Consider the following 19,638-nt stretch of genomic DNA (forward strand, 5'->3'; position numbering starts at 1 on the left):
ATATTTGCTGTTGTTTAAAAAAAAGAATGCCTTTTAAAAATTACTTTTTTCACCAAAGACTATCAACACTATATAGTTATTTGAGTCCCTAGTGGCAAATTTATAAACTATATTTTTCTCCCTATCAATTTTGATCATGGGATGATTGTGTGTTTGATGTATGTGTGTGTTAACACTGTAAAATGCTACGTTTGAGCGACATTTTTCTTCTGCTAGTATTTTCTATTTTCAAGGTCGCCAAAGTTAGCAGAAAAGCTGATAATTTATGAGGTAGCAAGTTATTAAAGTAGGAGCTCTAAAATACTAGCTAGCTACCATATTACGAGCTCACAAAAGTTCGCCAAAATGCTACTCTTAGAGATATCGAAAAAGGTAGCATGCTACCTTTTTTTCTCTAAGTTTTGCTGGGCATTGATTTAATAATATATGATTTTATCTAATTTAATCAGTAAACAAATATTTGATATGTTCATTATTATACTTTTTCAGATTAGATAGATCATAGAATTTCCGGAGGCTAGCTTTCTTCACTTCAAGACATTTGAGGCTAGCTTCCTTCATTCTACGATTTAGGTGCTAGTCTCCTTCATGTAAGCATAAATTCATTTTGGTTTTATTGGCTGTAAAGTGAGTTCTAATAATTTTTCTGCACTTGATTTTTTACTCCTAAAATGATAAAGATTACTCTAGCGAATGGTACCTCTATTGGCTAAAAGTCCCTAGTAAAACGAAAAGAAAAGATAGGGGTGAAATTATAGATAGATAAATAGATATACAGTAGGTAGGTAGGGGAGTTAGAAATAGGGGAGAGTGGGATGGTTTTTACTGACAGGAAACCAAAATAGGGAGAGGGGAGCTCTAAAATTTGGGGAATGAGGGGTATCTCGGAGAGACTAACATACAAAGAAAATTGACAGCATTAAATTTTTTTAAAACTCTAACAAAAAAAGCTAGCTTTTATTAAAAACTAAAACTTTGATTTAAAAAATTAATTTCATTTGTAAATAGGATTGAAAAGTTTATAGAAAAATATTTTGATATAGCTGACTTTTTATGTGTGAAAAAATTATGCAGCTATAGGGGGGATATTATTAGTCAGTAGGGGCACCGGGTAAAACGGGGGAATATTTACGGGGGGGCACTGGCCCCCACTTTGCTTTAAACAGTCAGACATTTGTTGGCTTTCGGGGAAAATTTATTATGTATATTAATTTTTGAAAATTATTTTCTTTAAATTTTAGTTTTATCTCTATAAATAGTGCTTAAATTTATAAAAAAAATTATTTTGAATAAATTTACTCTTTTATCCCCAAAGCCCCCAAAACAACATAAAATTTTTTGCGCCCCCCATCTAGATTAGTAGGGGGTTTTCAAGCTAGGGGGGACCATTATCCCCCCTCCATGTATAACTCCCCTATTATTTGGGTGTAGTTATCCCCCTTCAAGTTTTTATAGTTCCCCCCTATTATATATTTTAGTTAAACTATAGCATTATAGCTTGCAGAAACATAAAAACGACAATAAAGTGTAGTTTTTTAGTGAATAATACAGTTAAGTGTAAAACTTAAAGGCATAATAGTGAAAAACAACGAGAAATGCCGAAAAGTGAATGAAAAATATAATATAAAAGTCAGAAAAGTGAAAAATCCTCTAAAAATGAAGTCCTATCATTTAAAATGGTCCTCCCATTTACCCAAAATGGGCGAGGTAAGATTTTTTACTGTAAATGAAACTGGTACCCCAGGTTTTATAACCACGTTTTCTTATTCGTTCTTCTAAAAGTTTGGGTACTTTTTCATTTAACTTTTGTACAAATATAACGTTAGTATCCAAACTTTTCAACCAATAATATAACATATTGGGGCAATTTTGTTTATCGTTATAGGGAATGTACATCAATTTATCTTCCATTATCTTAACATCATTTTTGTAAAAATATATATATATATATATGTGTTAATTTTAGAAAATATAGAATGAAGTTCTAAATTTCTCCGCTAGATATCGCTATAACTAACCAATGATTCTCTAAAAGTTTGAATTTACAAAGTATTTTTGAAAGTATAAGTACAATTGTTTTTATTACTTTATAAAATTAACTTTTTAAGTTATTTTTATTTTGGAAATTATATTTTTGATTTTCAATTACCAAAGTGTTAAAATTACTTAAATTTTGGACAAGTTACACATTGGGCTGTTCATTATACATGTCCTTAAAGTTCTTATTCAGTGGCTCAACAACTTTGGGAATTTTTAGTGAATTTTTGTTGGTTAGTTTATCAAGTTGGGATCGTTTCAACTTCTATTATTGAGAATGTACATCAATTTATCAGCCAATGTCAATCCCTTTCAACTCAAAAATTTCCTGAAAAGCAATAAAAGTACGCTTTCATACAGTTCAAAGTTTCGCCGCTTGATAATAATTTTGCCCAGTTTTTTCTGACATTGTTGTTATCCTTCAATTTTACACGAGGCTGCTTTAATTGGACCCTTATAAATGTTTTCCCCTCCTGTCTTTATATATATCATTTTTAAAATTAATATATCATCTGTGAAAGAACTCATGTTGTTATATGGCTTATTTTAAACCTGCTAAAGGTAATAATCATGTTCAAACATATTAAATAATCTCTCAGAGAGGAGATTGTTAAATGTTTGTTACAACTATGTTTGTATTTGCTTGTTAGTTCATTTAAGTTTTCAACCACAAAGTGGTAATTGAAATCTATAGATATTAATGACTGTAAACTTTTAAAAAAGTGTGTCAATGATAATTTTTTTTCTCTGTCTATATTCCAGTATGGCTTCGAAACCGATTTATATCCGCTGGATTATAACTGGTTCTCGGTTATACTGAAAACTCATATTACAGATAATTTTCCTCGAATATTAAGATAAAATTAATTCCTACTAGTTTTATTAGCACTGGTCCTTCGGATCTAACAAAACTGAAATTATCTTACAATTTCAATTTCAGCGAAAAGCTGTCTATTATACGATGAGATAACTACTTACCTCTTTTTAAAATTATTTTCAATTTACATTCCAATATATCTTTTCATCTAATTACCATCTATTTATCTAAGAATTTAACTGACATATTACAATTTACACATCTATCAATCTATCTATGTATAATATATCTATCTATCTAGGTATTCACAATGTTGTACGAGTCTGACGGTATGACGGACGTGACCCTGTATCTATCTATCTTCTACATATCTATGTATCAATCTATCTATCAGTATTTATCAGTATCTATCTATCTATATGTCTATCTAGGTATTCACAATGCTGTACGAGTCTGACGGTATGACGGACGTGACCCTGTGCTGTGAGGACGGGAGGATTCGCGCCCACAAACTTATCCTATCCACCTGTTCAGATTACTTTCTCGTAAGTATCTTCGTCCAACCGTCCGTTCGTACGTACGTCGAAGAAAGCTTTAGAAATTTAGCTCTTAATAATCAAGTCTTAAAGATTTAAGTATTTCCTTAAACATTATCCTGTATTTACGCAGTTTTGCATAAAATTTACTTACAAGTTTGTTAAGACTTTCTTCATTTACTACATTTATATTCTGCTTATTCTGTCCTGACACTCTACAAGTGTTAATATTCGTTTGTCCTAACATTTCAAAGCTTCGCTTTTATGGATTTTTTTTTCAGCTAAGTAGTCAGGTTTTTTTGTCTGTCCGTTAATATCTCTCTAACCATCGCATCGCATTTTATGTAAGCTTCGCATAGCTCTTGAGATGGCTTCGGGCTATTTTGTTTCTGATTTACAGTCATGGGATGGTTTAAGGCTATTTTTCTGCCACTAAATGAGCTTCATATTAGAACTATATCAAAAAACTAATATTATTTCCTTTTAGGAATTATTTCTTGAAAACGTTGGGAAGGAGACATATGTCGTCTTACAAGATATCAATGTTGCAGAACTTAAGTCAATACTAGCTTTCATTTATACAGGCCAGGTTAGTAGATAGGATAGATTTATAAATAGATAGATAAATAGATGGATAGATATCGAAAGATATATAGATAGAAAGATAGATAATTTATACAGAGTTAGTAAATAGATAGAAAAAAATAGCTTAAAACAATGTTATGACTACCTACAAAGTTTGTTTCCTGAAAAGCAAAATATTTTGTTTCAGACAAACGGACTCTTTGATTTTAAGTTTCTTGTAGTTGAAGGTTTGAAACCTATGAAAATATTTAGATTGATGTGACAGACGAAACCCTACCTGGTTTGCTGGCAGCGGCTGAAACTTTGGGGGTCAGAGGTCTTAAAGGACATTCACAGGTATCCACTTTCTATCTTAATTATCATAACAGAAGTTTTAGAAATTTTCTTACAATTTTTTAGTAGCGAAGCTACTCTATCTATCTACCCGTCTGTCTGTCCGTAAGTACGGAACAGTTAGTTAATTTTATAATGTTAGAATTGTCCTGTCAATTGCAAATATTACATGATGATTCCTGTAACAGTCAGGTACTTTTAAGAAAGCGTTGCAACACTATGATCGATTTCAGAAAGTCCGAACGTGCTAATTTTAAACTTGAATTTTCTATGATGAAATTATCCTATTCATCTGAAATTTTTTGATAGTGATTCATACGATAACAAGGTACAATATTATAAGCGAAGCATCTCTATTAGACTATATAAGTTTGAAGGAATTTTAATTAATATAATATATTTGAAATCTGCATAAAATTTTAAGGGTTTTTTATTAAATTCGTTTTGTATTTAATTCTTTATTTAACGGCGCAAATACGATTTAAGTTAATTTATTTTGACCAATAGGAAAGCTAGAATGAAACCTACCCGCGCTCTAATTGGTTGAATGATGTACGACACTTAAGCTTCTCCAATCAGAGCGCAGATAGTTTTCAATCCACCAATCACAGATGTCAAAATTAATTAACTTAAATCGTATTTGCGCCTTTAAATAAAGAATTATGTAAAAAACGAATTTTATAAAAAAAACTTAAAATTTTATGCAGATTTCAAATCTATTATATTAATTAAAATTCCTTCAAACTTATATAGTCTATAATCTCTATTATTAAGTCCTAAGAACGTTGTTATTAAATTTCTATATTTCACAAGAATACCTAATTTCTTTAGGCTTTGAACGATTCGACCGAATCATCTGACGAAGACGATATTGCTGAGAATGATGAAAACGACGAAAATGATCATGATGACAACTCGGCGGAGAGTCAACATTTCACCTCTAGTCAACAACAACCACAAGCACAACAGCAACAACAATTGAATCCACAGCAGTTGCAGAATACTCAGGTAGTATTAGGAGGGAGGGGACATCGGACTGTAAATGTTATTGGTACCCAAAGTTTAATCATCCCTATATGGCTTAATAACTATAAGATCTTGATTGGTTGGAACTAACTAGAAATGTCCACCATTAATCCTAATCTACAGAAGGGATAATTTTGTTTATCATATTAGAGGGTGTACATCAATTTCTATTTCATTGTCTTTAACTTTTAGGCTTATCTATATTTGTTAATGTTCGATTATTTATTCAATATTAAAAACGTTGTCACTCTTTATTTGTTAACTATCAGCTACGCTCCTAGAGGCCTCTAGGGACACTTGAGGGAAGGGGTAGGGTTTTTCTTTTACCTTCTACTTTCCATTTTAGGTAAAGAGTGAAACCGTCCATATAAAGAGTGAACAAGAAGAAAAACAACTTAAGTGACAGACAGAAGACATCCTCTTACTTTTATAGATTATTCATTTGTTTAGGTAGAGAGTCTGCCTGCCTGTCTGAAGCTTAAGATCTCAGTAACAACTGAACCGATTGGGTTCTGCTCTTTAGGGAATATACCTACTGGTCCTGTGATGGTTTTGAGCTACAGACATCGTGTTACTTTTATAATACTGTTCATTTGTTTAGGTAAAGAGTGAACCCGTCCAAATAAAAAGTGAACAGCAGGAAAATCAAATTGGGGATGACTTGGAAGATGGGGAAGAAAGACTCAACATTGAGGTAACTTTTCAACAAATCAACACTTATGGACCACAGTTACATAAACTCTTTTTTTATCGGGGCTCTAGCCATACGGGACTTACCTAGCCCTTTCTTAACCTAACCTGAGCTAAAAGAATCATTAAAAATCAAATTTTTTGTGGTACATTTTCTGTCTATTTAAAATTTGACTGTTTCTTTAATAGTTTAGAAAGATTTGTTGATTTTTTGACAATGGTTTTAGGCTATTTTTATATTCCTTTCCAAGAAGAAGCCAATTATAATCTAGGGACGCAACCACTAGAAACGATAAAATAATTTAGAAAAATCAATAAAAGTTAATCCTCTGTTTTTCTTATATGAAATAAAAAACGTGATTGGAATATTAACTTGAACTAAAACAATGGAACATATCACTCCCCCCCCCCCCCCCCTAAGTTGGAATTTTTTTCGGTGGGGGGGGGGGGGGTTAGGTCAATATGCTTAATTCGGAGGGAGGAAAAACAAAAAAGAAATGTGATATATATGTTGTTTAAGATCTTAAGAACGGCTATATTTGTATTCAGATGGAAGAGAACAGGAACGGTACACATGCACAGGATGAACAAACAAGTACAAATTTTGGTAACCCAGTGACCTCAACCATAACTCCTATACAGGTAAAAGTCTATCTATCTATTTGTCTGTTTATCTATATATCTATCTGTTTGTCTATCTATCTATTTATCTGGTAACCATGTGACCTCAACCATAACTCCTATCCAGGTAGACTTGTCTATCTGTTTTTTTATCTATCTATCTATCTATCTGTTTGTCTATCTATCTAAATACCTGTTGTCTGTTTATCTATCTATCTATCTGTTTGTCTATCTATTTAAATATTTTTGGTATCATGTGACCTCAACCTGTACTCTTATACAGGTAAAAGTCCATCTATCTATCTAGCTTTTTGCTGGTCTGTTTATTTATCTATCTATCTATATCACTGTCAATCTATTTATCTATTAATCTATCTATTATCTATATATATATATTTGGTAACCAGGTGACCTCAGCTATTACTCTTATACAGGTTAGGTTATCTATTAGTTGGTCTGTCTATCTATCTATCTGTTTGTCTGTTTATTTATCTATCTGTTTGTCTATTTGTCTGTTTGTCTATCTATCTAAATATATGGTAACCAAGTGACCTCAACCATTACTCCTATACAGGTAAAAGTCTATCTATCTATTTGTCTGTTTATCTATATATCTATCTGTTTGTCTATCTATCTATTTATCTGGTAACCCAGTGATCACAACTATTACTCCTAAACAGGTAAAAGTCTATCTATCTATTTGTCTGTTTATCTATCTATCTATCTGTTTGTCTATCTATCTAAATATATGGTAACTAAGTGACCTCATTCATTACTCTTATACAGGTAAAAGTCCATCTATCTATTTAGCTTTTTGTTGGTCTGTTTATTTATCTATCTGTTTGTTGATCTGTCAATCTATTTATCTATTTGTCTGTTAATCTATCTATCTATATACAGTGTGTTTTTTTTATGAGCACTTTTTTGAAAGCAATTTTACCCCACTTATAGTTATCAGAATTTAATGATTAATGGCTTATTTTCTTCGTTTTTTAAGGGAAATTATGAAACAACCAAAAAAAATTACAGTTTTTGTTGAAAAAGTACAGTAAAGTTGAAAATTAAAAACTTAGGTGTCAACATCTAAAAATGGTTTTAGCGCATTTTTCTTATGTTCAAATATTCTACCTTTTGCAAGAATGGCTGCAAAACGCTTCAAAGTTGAGATATAGAGCTATAAATTTATACAGATACTATTGGGGACATGTACTAGAATAGGTCAAAGTTTGAAGGCCATATCTCAATCAGGGAGAAAGTACTGGCCCCCCAAAGTCGACTAATGAAAATCCAATTTTTGAGCATAAGAAAAATGCGCTAAAACCATTTTTAGATGTTGTCACCTAAGTTTTTAATTTTCAACTTTACTGTACTTTTCAACAAAAAATGTAATTTTTTTTGGTTGTTTCATAATTTCCCTTAAAAAACGAAGAAAATAAGCCATTAATCATTAAATTCTGATAACTATAAGTGGGGTAAAATTGCTTTCAAAAAAGTGCTCATAAAAAAAAACACACTGTATATATATTTGGTAACCAAGTGACCTCTACCATTATTCCCATACAGGTAGATTTATCTATATATCAGATTATATATTGTCTGTTTTTCTATCTATCTAGTTGTCTATCCATCTATCAATTATTATCATTATACTTTTTATTTTTTAGGAAGCAAAATTCCCCAGTTCTACCATATCTCCATTGAAACATCCTTTGTATAATTTACAGGTAAAATTTCTATCCTTAGTTCAATAGTTCCTTCCCTCTATTAGCGGACACAATCTTAACGGTTGTCCGTACAAAATTTCGTTTGGCTGTAATGCTTAATACAAAGGACAAATTATTGTTATTCTTTACATCTCATAATTTTTGTCTAAATGTAGTTTTTTGATTTTTAACAGTACAAAAAATACACTTCATCCCCTTTCCCGTATTGAAACCATATCCATTTTCTTTATATTTAATTTTTCCTTGTTCAATGGCGATTTTTCATTAAAACTAATCTTGTCCATTATTTTTTCAGCAAACCTTTCATCCATCCTTGCTACACAACACGCTGGCAACACAGAATCCTTCCTCAGGTCTTTCTGGCAACCTTGCTTCTGGTCTAGGTGGCAACCTCTCTGCAAATTTGGCGGGAAATCTCACCTCTGCGTTCCCGGGAAATGTTGCCACCTTTGGCAACACGGGGATGGCCAATTTTTGCAGCAGCGGGGCAAATTTGATGACTTCTATTAATAATAGTCAAGCTCAAATGTCTCCATCTGTTAGTGTAACTCAGTCAGGTTTGATAATGTTTTTCTTCTCCATTGTACATTATAGCATATAATGTACATTTATTTGCCTTTTGGCCATTGTCTCTTAGTAGATTACTGCTACAAATATCACATTTATTGAGACTTCACTTTGACATTGTTCAGACAAACAATTGATTGCAGAGCACTTTTCTATCTTTCTCAAAATATCTATCTATCTATGTCTAACGATCATATACCCATCTATCTATCTATCTGTTAGACTATCCATCTTTCTATCTGTCTAGGTATGTCTGGAGGTATGGCAGGTCTGTCTGGCAACATAGCCTCCAGCCTGGCGGCCATGTACCACCAGGTTCAGGCCCAACAGCATCAGTCACCAGTCAAAATTCTGCCCAAAATTTCAATTTCTGAAGAGGTAAAAGATCTCAAAAACGGCCGAACGTGTATATTTTAACATCAGGTTTTAGGCTGTTTTAAGCTTAAGGTTTCAGACTATTTGGGAGAGTTAGGAACTAGGATAAATATGATTTACCACGTTAAAGATTTTTGTCAAAATTATAAAACAGGAAAAAACACGTTTTGATATATCAGAAAGAAGCCTTTTTAGAATTAATAAAAAAAATAATGCTTAATATGAATCTTTTGGAAGCGAAGCTACCCTTTAATTGTAAATGTCCTCCTATCTGTCCGTCTGTAAGAAAGTATGGACAGGACATCTGTGTTTCCTAAGACAAGTTATTATACACTCTGTAGATCAAATTTCTCATCTGTTAGTTAGCATTTCAAAGAGAATATTTTTTCTTCACTACTTACTTATGGATGTTATCATCCTTGTTTAAAAATCAAAAACATGTTTTTTTTATAAAAGAAACACTAATATCCTCTTTTTAAGGAATCCCCGTTGAAACAAACAGAAAATGGGAAAATTCAGTTAGGTGAGTATTTTTGTTTGATTTCAATAAAAAAGGAGAATTATGACTTTTAAGTAAAGTAGCAATTAACAGTTGGTAATACAATATTGTATAATAAACAGTTGGTAATACAATATTGTATAATAAACAGTTTGTAATACAATATTGTATAAAAAAAGCATAGACGTCAAATATACAGTTGGTAATACAATATTGTATAATAAACAGTTGGTAATACAATATTGTATAATAAACAGTTGGTAATACAATATTGTATAATAAACAGTTGGTAATACAATATTGTATAATAAACAGTTGGTAATACTATATTGTATAATAAACAGTTGGTAATACAATATTGTATAATAAACAGTTGGTAATACAATTTTGTATAATAAACAGTTGGTAATACAATATTGTATAATAAACAGTTGGTAATACAATATTGTATAATAAACAGTTGGTAATACAATATTGTATAATAAACAGTTGGTAATACAATATTGTATAATAAACAGTTGGTAATACAATATTGTATAATAAACAGTTGGTAATACAATATTGTATAATAAAAGCATAGACGCCAAAGAAAGAAGTTAAAGGGTTGTTTACCCCTCTCACACCTTAGAAACCCCCCATTTTACCCCCTTAAAATTAAAAGCTTGGACGTCCCTGTGTATAGTATTTGATTGGTGAAGTCATTAAATCATAGAGTATGACATTTCTCTAAAATATCTCATATTATTTTTTAGCAATTATGTTTCTAATTTTTTGTTCCCAAAGACCTCTCAAACGGTTAAAAATTTGTCGGTTTGACTGTCATATGATTAGCTGTTTCTTACAGGATTCCAATAAAAACATTTTCTGAAATTTATAAAAAAAAATATTGAAAGCATAAATTTTAATAGGAACTAATTTTGTTTAGAATTAGATTCCGAGGCCATAAGAAAAATCTTGGAGGGGGCGAGTTCCCCCGTCTGCCCCATGTGCAATAAAGACTGCGGGAATATGCCCAATCTTAGAAGCCATTTACAGGTAGACATACAGAAACTCAGATTAACATGTTATTCCATGTACTATTACATAGAACTGTGGAAATATGCCCAATCTTAGAAGCCATTTACAGGTAGACAGAGAGACAGATAGATAGATAGACGGACTGATGGACAAACATGCAGATTGACATGATATTTCATCTGCAATAAGAACTGTTAAAATATGCCCAATCTTAGAATCCATTTAATTTTACAGTTGGACAGACAGACAGATAGATGGATAGACTGTTGAACATACAGACAGGCAGACATGTTATTCCATGTGCAATAAAGTCTCCACTTTTAGGACCCTTTTACAGGAAACAGATAGAAAGACATTGATAGACCGATGTAGATAGATGGATTGACATATATAGATTATATATAGAAAAAATGCATTATTAATTTATTTTTATTTTTTTAGGTCCATAACAATTTGAAGCCATTTGCGTGCAAGTTCTGTGATGCTAAATTTGCAAGAGTTTCTCATCTTAATAGACACATAAGGAACTTTTAAACACAATTATTCAAGCATTACAGACAGACGGACAGACAGACATTTCCATGCAATTTATATGAGGCTAAATTTAATACATTAATAGATTATTATTAAAGAATATTTACAAGAATTACATACACAGAGTGAGGGAATCAAATCCTTATATAATTCGCATATTTGTAGGATGAGTTAATCTAAACTTTATAGAATATATCATATGTTTGACACATAATAAAGTAACAGGATGTCTTTACCAAAGAATCTCGCTGACCGCTGAACCGATATGGTTCTCCATTACAATGCAGCTCCTCATAGGTCCTGGGAAGGTTTAAAACTATATTTTTGGAGGGTATCTAAAGGGAAATCGCACTTACAAAACGAACCCTCCCCCCCCCCCTAAAAAAAATTACTTATCCTAGTTAACTAAAGTTTAAAGTGTTGATAATAAGCGCAACAACCCCTAACAATGCCGCGTTAAATTATATAATAATTGTGTTTGCTGTGTAACCAGAGTGCATACTGGGGAGAAACCATTCTCTTGTGAGCTGTGCAACAAATCTTTTGCCAGGCAGGATAAACTTAAGGTGCACTTACAACGACACACCAAGGTAAATTTACATTTTTTAGAAGCGAGGCTACTTTGTAATTAGTGATCTTACGTCCGTCCCTACGTAAATAACGGTTATCTCTTTTCGTTAATTTATACACATCCTTTTGTTTTTAATCTTTGGGTGATTGTTCCTGATCAGTTAGGTATGATTTAGAAAGCTTAGTAACTTTATTGGTTTGCAGTATGATTTAATTATCTTAATCATCTAATATTTGGAACAAAGATTCCTAGGAAATAAGGTACAATATTCTTTCAATATAAATGCCTGGCCGTCCATAGGCTACTAATATAAAAGAAAACATGATCTTACATAATTTTAAACTGTATTAAATCAATTTCAATTATACCTCTATTCAAAACCATTAAACTTAAACTTACTTTTTTGATATTATTCGAAGGATCTGAAGGGATAAGACAATGGATGATAAATTGATTTACATCCTTATTACGAAAGATAATATTGCCCCTTTCTTAAGATTCAAACTTTTGGTAGATAAGTAGTAAGGCTTTTTGTCTGAAGCTTTAGATTTTGTTAATACTGGTCTGAACTGGTTTTTCATGAAAGCTTTATAAATGTCTTAGTGTTTTTAGGCTATTTTCCCCACTTCCTAGAGACTTTTCGGCTACTCCTAGAGGCCAGGGGCGAAACATCTAGCTATACATAATACATCTTAAGTACCTAAAAAAAATTTTAAAAAACCTTTTTAAAAGTTATATATTATCTATTAAAAGTTGAAAATAGTTCATAAAATACATGTGCGAGGCTTGTAGAGTTATTTCTAATAATACTTTATGTAAATTCAGCCATAATGGGTTAGAAAACTGCTTAAAAATAACTTAGGCAACAAAAAGGCATCATTCTTATATTTAAGAAACTTGATCAGTGTCTGTCTGTCTTTGTGTACTGAAAGATCTGGCCAATTGCTGAACCAATATGGTTCATCTTTACACTGGAACTTCTCATAGGTCCTTGGAATGTTTTAGACTATTTGGGATGGAGGGAGAGTACCAACAGAGAAAATTTTTTTGTACCAATTTCTTTTTAAAATTAAAGTGGAAGCTGAGAGTCTCCCAAGAGACATAACCGCTAGTGTAATTATGTTGATAGGATTCCCCCCAAGACACGTAATTTGTGGGAAAAAAATTAAAATTGCACATTCCTTTTACCCGGTACTTAATTAAAATTTCCTCCAAGATGTAATAATTTGTTCAAAAAAAAACTAAAAATTGCACTATTCCTTTGCCCCTGGCATAAATTAAACTTTATCTAATTGGTATATGATGATGTTTTAGTATCACTTTGCTAATGTATCAAAACATGATGGTTTTTATAACAGTTTTGTCTTTAAAAATTCAGTTAGTTTTAATCAGAGATAGAGGCTTAACAACTTTGGGGACTTTAGTGATTTTGATTAGTTGATTCATTAAGTTGAGCATTAAGGGGTAATGTTGTTTATCAAAATTTGGGGTGTTCATCAATTTCTTATCCATTGTCTTATCCCTTAAGATCCCTGTTTATTATAATGTCGACGTTAATAATAGACAGATCAGCTATATTACTATGCTAGTCGGTTATAACTTTGCCACTGGATATAGAATACGTGGATATTGTGAGAGATTCTCGCATACCCTAACAAAATGTTTCTTCCAGCTAGCTAAAATAACGATACCCCCCATCCACCCTCTTTACCCTATCACCTCCCCTCCTACTGAAAAAATGTTCTGACCAACAAATGAGGACTACAGTAGGAACCTAAAGTGACAACAAAATTTCCCCCATCATAATATCCACGTATTGTATATCCATTTAACCCTTACAGATCGGGCCCCAATTCCCACCTTAAAAGATCAGGGGGGGGGGCTCCAAGAGCCCCCCCCCTCTATCTCGGCTCCTGTTACAGATAAAGACGTAAAATTTTTTCTGGTGGTTCATGTGTATTTTTAGAGAAAATTACTTTTTCTAGTCATAGCGGTCAGACCGCTCCTTAGCCGCTTTTTTTGCGGCCAGCCGCTAAATTTTCTTACCTACAAAAAAAATGAGATTGAAAAAACTAGAGGGAGGGGGCTCTTGGAGCTACCCCCCCCCCCCCCTCCCGATCTGTAAGGGTTAATTTGCCATACTGTGTCGATAAAACAGTGTAGGTATGTATGTAAGCTGAAAGTACGTAAAATTACTATAAATTACCAAATTACTTCTGCATGAGGTTGGCAACATGAATTTGGGAAAAGTTTTAAAAACACGGCTTTGATTTTGGTAATGCGAGCAAATTTGGGAAATTGTGTACTTTGGAGGCGTTTGAGGGATCTTTAGTGTCACAATTTCGTAATTTTCATTTTAAATAAACAAGGATGACATCATTGTAAAATGTCCCAAAATTTACTCGCAAATCAAGTTTTAAGACAGTTAGGACATTTAACACGTAGCTCCTACACTAAACGTAGCACAGGAATCGTTTTTATATTTCCTAAAAATAGACTTTTTAGCGGTTCTAGCGGTATGCGTAGAATTTTTCTACTATTAACACAAGCCGCGCAATTTTAATTTTAAAAAGGTCCGCATTTTTTTTGCACACCCTTTATATAGTTGCTTCTTTTATGACGTCATGCTTAATCAACTTAGGAATCACTATGTAAAAAATCTGCCGTTAAAAGTTAGAAATCAATCTTTAACTATGATATCAGAAGAAAAGCTTTGCTTTTAATTACGTAATAATTATTTCACTTTGTAGAATCACTATTTGCGAATGATTAGATTTTAATAGGTTGAGTTTTAATTGAATTTAATATCTATTAAAAAGTACATTTATTTATTTTACATGAATTTTGAGTGAGGATGATTTATACTTAGGGTAGGTCCGTCCGTAACGGATAGCACTAACCATTATTTTATGTAATGTAAATTTTAATAGGTTGAGTTTTAATTGAATTTAATATCTATTAAAATAGTACAGATCTATTTATTTTACATGCATTTTGAAGATAGTACAATATAAAATTTTTGAGTGAGGATGTTCTATACTTAGGGCATGTCCGTCCGTAACGGATAGCACTTATCATTATTTTAGGTACGTTAAGATGTAATTTATGTTATATCTACAAATGAATATCACAAAAACAAGGATGACAACATCCATAAGAGCGAAGCTCTGAAACGGTAGGACAAAAGAGCATTAACACTTGTAGAGTGTCAGAACACAATAATCAGAATATAAATGTATAAGAGTCGAAGCAAAATTGTAAGTAAATTTGTTGAAAATTGCTTGATAAAGGATAATGTTTATTGTTTAAGGACAAATATTACATTTTTAGGACTTGATTATAGAGTTGCTTGGCTTATAATATTGTACTTTGTTGTCCCAAGAATCAGTATACCAAAAATAAGATCAATCGGATAATTAGATCATATAAAAATATGTTGTTTGTTGAAAATGGACATACGGACATTCTGGTAAAGCTTATAGAGTTGCTACGCTTTCTAAATTGTACCTAACTAATACAGGGATCAGCTTGCAAAATTTGAAATCAATAGGACAATTCTAACGTGCCTGAATTAACGAAAAAAGCTATCCGTCGGACGGACGGACGGACCTACTCTGATTATAGAAAAGTTTCGCTTTTAAAAATGTTTTATCAGCTCCAGAAGATTATAAATCGATGACTATTTTTATATATTATGTTATATAGTTCAAATTTATGACTTTATAAATTTTTTTTTTGTGATATTCATAATAGATATAACATAAATTACATCTTAAAACGCTTTCTGGGTTAACTATTTTTAAGAAGAATCTAAAGTTGCGTTTTTTCATATTTTCATAGTAGCTTTTCTCCTATTTCTAGACCCTACAGCGGGCAAAATGACTTTGTTAAAAATTTAAATATGTATTCGGACCAAAAAAAACTCAAGATGCTAATTTTAGCCTAACAACAATCCGAATCCGTTATTAAAATAATGGATTTTGGATTCCAAAATTGTTCAAAAATTGAACGGATTCGGATTGCCATCCCTAATTTTTATTCATTAACAACCTATGTAATATCCGCCATAAGGATTTAAAATCCATAGGATTATTCTAGCATCTAGGGTCTCTGTATTTAAATGGATAAGATTTTAAATAGCATAAAACCATCCCAAAGCTTAGATTTAAAAAAAAGATTTAGGGGATAGTTTTTTTGGGTTAGGTTAGGTTAGACCGTATCGGGTACTGGATAGCCCCGAAGGGTTAGAGCCTTCCACAGGAATCAGGCATACGATTTTTTTATCCATACACAATAGAAATTTAATTTTATATCTATAATACAAAGTAGAACGATGTTTGTTTGTCTGTCTGTTTGTTTGTAGCGAAGGATCTCGCTAACCGCTGAACCAATCGGGTTTTCCTTTACAGGGTAGCTTCTCATAGGTCCCGGGAAGGTTTATAACTATTTTCTTAGGGGGTGGGACACCCCCCCCCCAAAAAAAAAAAATAAAATTAAAATAGTGGAGAATTTTTTTTTATATTTTTCTTTTAATTCTAAAATACGAAAAATTTCAAACCTCTTGGGGGAAAAGCCCCTAGAGGCTAGGGGCGAAGCCGCTAGTACATTTCAAAAGTACATCACTAAATTTATAACAAGGATTTAAACATCCTGAAAAGTTAAGCTCAATGAAGTGGACAGTTGGACAAACGCACATTACCACTTTTAGAGTATCAACTCTCGAAGAAACGTAAGTGTTTGCATAAATTGCTTGAAATGGCATACTGACATTCTGTCTTTCTTATTGTTACAGGAATCATCACGTTTGAAATCGATAAATAAAAATAACCAGACAACTACCTGGATCCCCTTGTTGAGAACCTTTTTTGTCTGCTAGCAAATTGATTTCTGCTCTTTTGCAGCGACTTGGATGTCTTAATATTTCCAATAATATTGGTTGATTTTAAGAGACGCTTTTGAAAGTCGGCACAGGGTCCTCGAGAAGGAGACATAAAATTTTTTAACCCTTTCCCCCTCTATTGTTTTACTGTAATCCTAAGAACGCTATCTATTATGGACGGACCAACCTTAATTATAGAAAAGCTTAATGTTCTTAAAAATCAGGGAGGAAGGGGACACTGGGCTGTGTAGTACACTCGTCCCCAAAGTTTTATAATAATGTTTTTCTTATTCGGTGGCTCTATAACTTTGGGGACTATAATGGAATTTTGATTGGTTCATTTAGTTGAGTGTACTAACGTTTCAACCACTAATTTTAATCTACAGAAGGGGTAATTTTGTGTATCATCATTGGGGATGTATATCAATTTATCTTATCCCTTTAGATCCCTGACTAATATGATGAATTTCAACGAAAGCAAAAGTTAAAATTTCCCCAAATCATGGTTTTACATAAGATCAAAAATATGATTTCTCCATATTATATAGCTAGAGCCAGCCTTGATCTAATTAGAACATTAAAGATTATCTTTTAGATAAGTTTTAGATTGCTATTAATATGAAAACTCGACTGTAAATTTAACCATGTTATAGTTAGAATTGTCCAATTCATTTCAATTTCCACGAAGATTCTTTAAACAATTTGGTATAATCATAATCGTAAACGTTCAAGGGTGGGGGGGGGAGGGGTGTTTACCCCCCTCAAACTTTGAAACCCCTCATTTTAGCCACCTTAAATTTTTAGAAATATATTAGATTAACCGGTTCAAACCCCTCATTTTACCCTCCTCAAAAAAGCTTTGACGTCATTGATCATAATTACCAGAAATTGCCGTATTTTCAGCATGTTTTTTAGCTTTAATTTTGTTAGGTAATACAATGATTATGTTTTGTATTAAGCAGTTTAATTTACTTCTATTATAATTCTAATGATATTTATAAATTATAGGTCACATGTATTTCAAATAAACTGTTATGTAAATTACATAATTTCTTCTTAATTCTAATTTTTCTTTTTTTAGGATGGTAATATTTCACTGGAACTGAGTGTTGGCAAAAAGCGCGCGAAAAAGGCCAAGCTTGATCCCGCCATCGATCAGCTGTTCAATCAAAATTTGGCGCCAAATTCTATGATGGACAACAGTGGCGGTGGATCTATGAATGTCGTCGTTGGCGGCGGCGGCAGTGGTGTGGGACATAATGGCGGCAGTAATCTGCAGAATCAAACCGGTTATAATCCCAACTCATTGTGGAATGGTTTCCCGCCGCAGATCACAAATGTGTACGACCAGTACGAGTCCGTTTATCCAGGTAGCAATTTCAAAATATTTATTTTTTTCTTTAAACCTATATATGAAAGTAATAGGATGTGTGTCTGTCTTCATTACTCTCCATTTGTGGTGACTGAAACCCAATAGTCCGAAAATCTCAGATTATGTACTGTACAAAATTGAAGCCTTAATTTGCCTGTCATCTTGTTCGTACTTAAAAATCTATCAAGAGCTGGACTTTTTAGATAATATTTTCTAGAGTTTTTTTTACCATAAATAAGGAACCTAGTAAAAGTGTCGGACTGATTATGACGTAAAAAAATAATTAGCCAATGAGAGGCCACTATAAATTTTAATTGGTCAATAATGGCCTCTCATTGGCTAAATTTTTTTACGTCATAATCATTCCGACACTATTACTAGGTTCTAAATAAGAAACAGACAGACAAATATTTATACAAATTTAAATTTTAATGCTATACCTTTTTTGCATCAAATAGTCTTCATTGAGATAAAATGTATTTTTTTCATATTTTAGGTATGATGCAGTTCACTACAAATAACGGGACGGCGGGTAATGGCGGGGGTTCGAGCCCGGCTGTTATGAGAATCGGAGAATGTTCCATCAAACCTATTGGACAATCATAGCTGGAAGAACCCCTCACATGAAAAAGTGGACTACAATACCCCCACATACTCCCCCCTTTATTTTATATCTTTTGATAGAATTAACCCTGCAGGGTTCTTCTAAATTTTATTGAACCTAACTTTTCTCAAAGAAAAATCTTTTAAAATCTAAAATATTAGGGGGGGTTAATTCACCTTGCATAGTACAATTAATTGTAAAAATTTACTTAAATTAAACAAAACAAAAAATATTTCACAATCAGGGACCTTAAGGGATAAGACAATGGACGATAAATTTATGTACATTCCCAATAAAGATGAACAAAATAACCCCTTTCAAAATTTTAAGCCAACAAATGAGACAATGTGTTTATAGAATTTTGGGGACATGTATAATTTACTTACCGTCAAATGTCTCCTCCATCCCTGATGTTAACTTATTATTATACCTATGTATACATTTGGTCAAAAGACTTTTCTAAATATTTAACTTATATTTTTTCAATTTATTTAAATATAAATATATTTAAATCAAAATATTCATTAAATTTCAATAAAATAAAACTTAAAAACTACCTCTTTCTTACCTAATTCTCAAAATCAAACTTAAAAAGACTTATAAAATAAGCAATAATTTTGTACTTGTTAATGCAATATATGTAATATTATACTAAAAATGTGATTTTTACTAGGAGGGGAGAGGATAATGGTGTTAATTTAATCTACAGCCCTCTTTTTCACCCAATATATTGAGAATCAATTTGGGGGAGGATTAACTTCAATGCCATTGTCCTAAACCCTCCTAGATTTTTTTGTATGGCCATTATTATTTTTGTAATCTATAATCAAATATATATTGATCTCATCATA

General features: G+C 32.1%; 1 protein-coding gene across 1 annotated transcript; it reads left to right on the forward strand.

Annotated features, from left to right (window-relative positions):
- Positions 1–1,482: 1,482 nt before the first annotated feature.
- LOC145335397 (uncharacterized) lies at positions 1,483–19,638 on the forward strand. The gene is made up of 16 exons (XM_080181148.1): positions 1,483–1,707; positions 3,286–3,399; positions 3,878–3,979; positions 4,228–4,311; positions 5,140–5,316; positions 5,936–6,028; positions 6,574–6,666; positions 8,310–8,369; positions 8,665–8,926; positions 9,184–9,314; positions 9,792–9,834; positions 10,736–10,845; positions 11,269–11,349; positions 11,853–11,951; positions 17,893–18,181; positions 18,680–19,638. Exons 1-16 carry the CDS (start codon positions 1,657–1,659, stop codon positions 18,787–18,789), a joined length of 1,899 nt encoding a protein of 632 aa, XP_080037274.1. The 5' UTR covers positions 1,483–1,656; the 3' UTR covers positions 18,790–19,638.

The sequence above is a fragment of the Acartia tonsa genome, chromosome 13, assembly GCF_053477335.1.
Source record: "Acartia tonsa isolate MP-2025a chromosome 13, ASM5347733v1, whole genome shotgun sequence".
Taxonomy (NCBI): Eukaryota; Metazoa; Arthropoda; class Copepoda; order Calanoida; family Acartiidae; genus Acartia; species Acartia tonsa.

Bases quoted from the DNA above. Each gene is read 5' to 3' on its own strand.
- LOC145335397 (XM_080181148.1), top strand. From the start codon at position 1,657: ATGAAGTCCTATCATTTAAAATGGTCCTCCCATTTACCCAAAATGGGC. The intron at 8,927-9,183 runs GTTTGATAATGT...CTATCTGTCTAG, and splicing joins TGTTAGTGTAACTCAGTCAG to GTATGTCTGGAGGTATGGCA. The intron at 9,835-10,735 runs GTGAGTATTTTT...AATTTTGTTTAG, and splicing joins AAATGGGAAAATTCAGTTAG to AATTAGATTCCGAGGCCATA.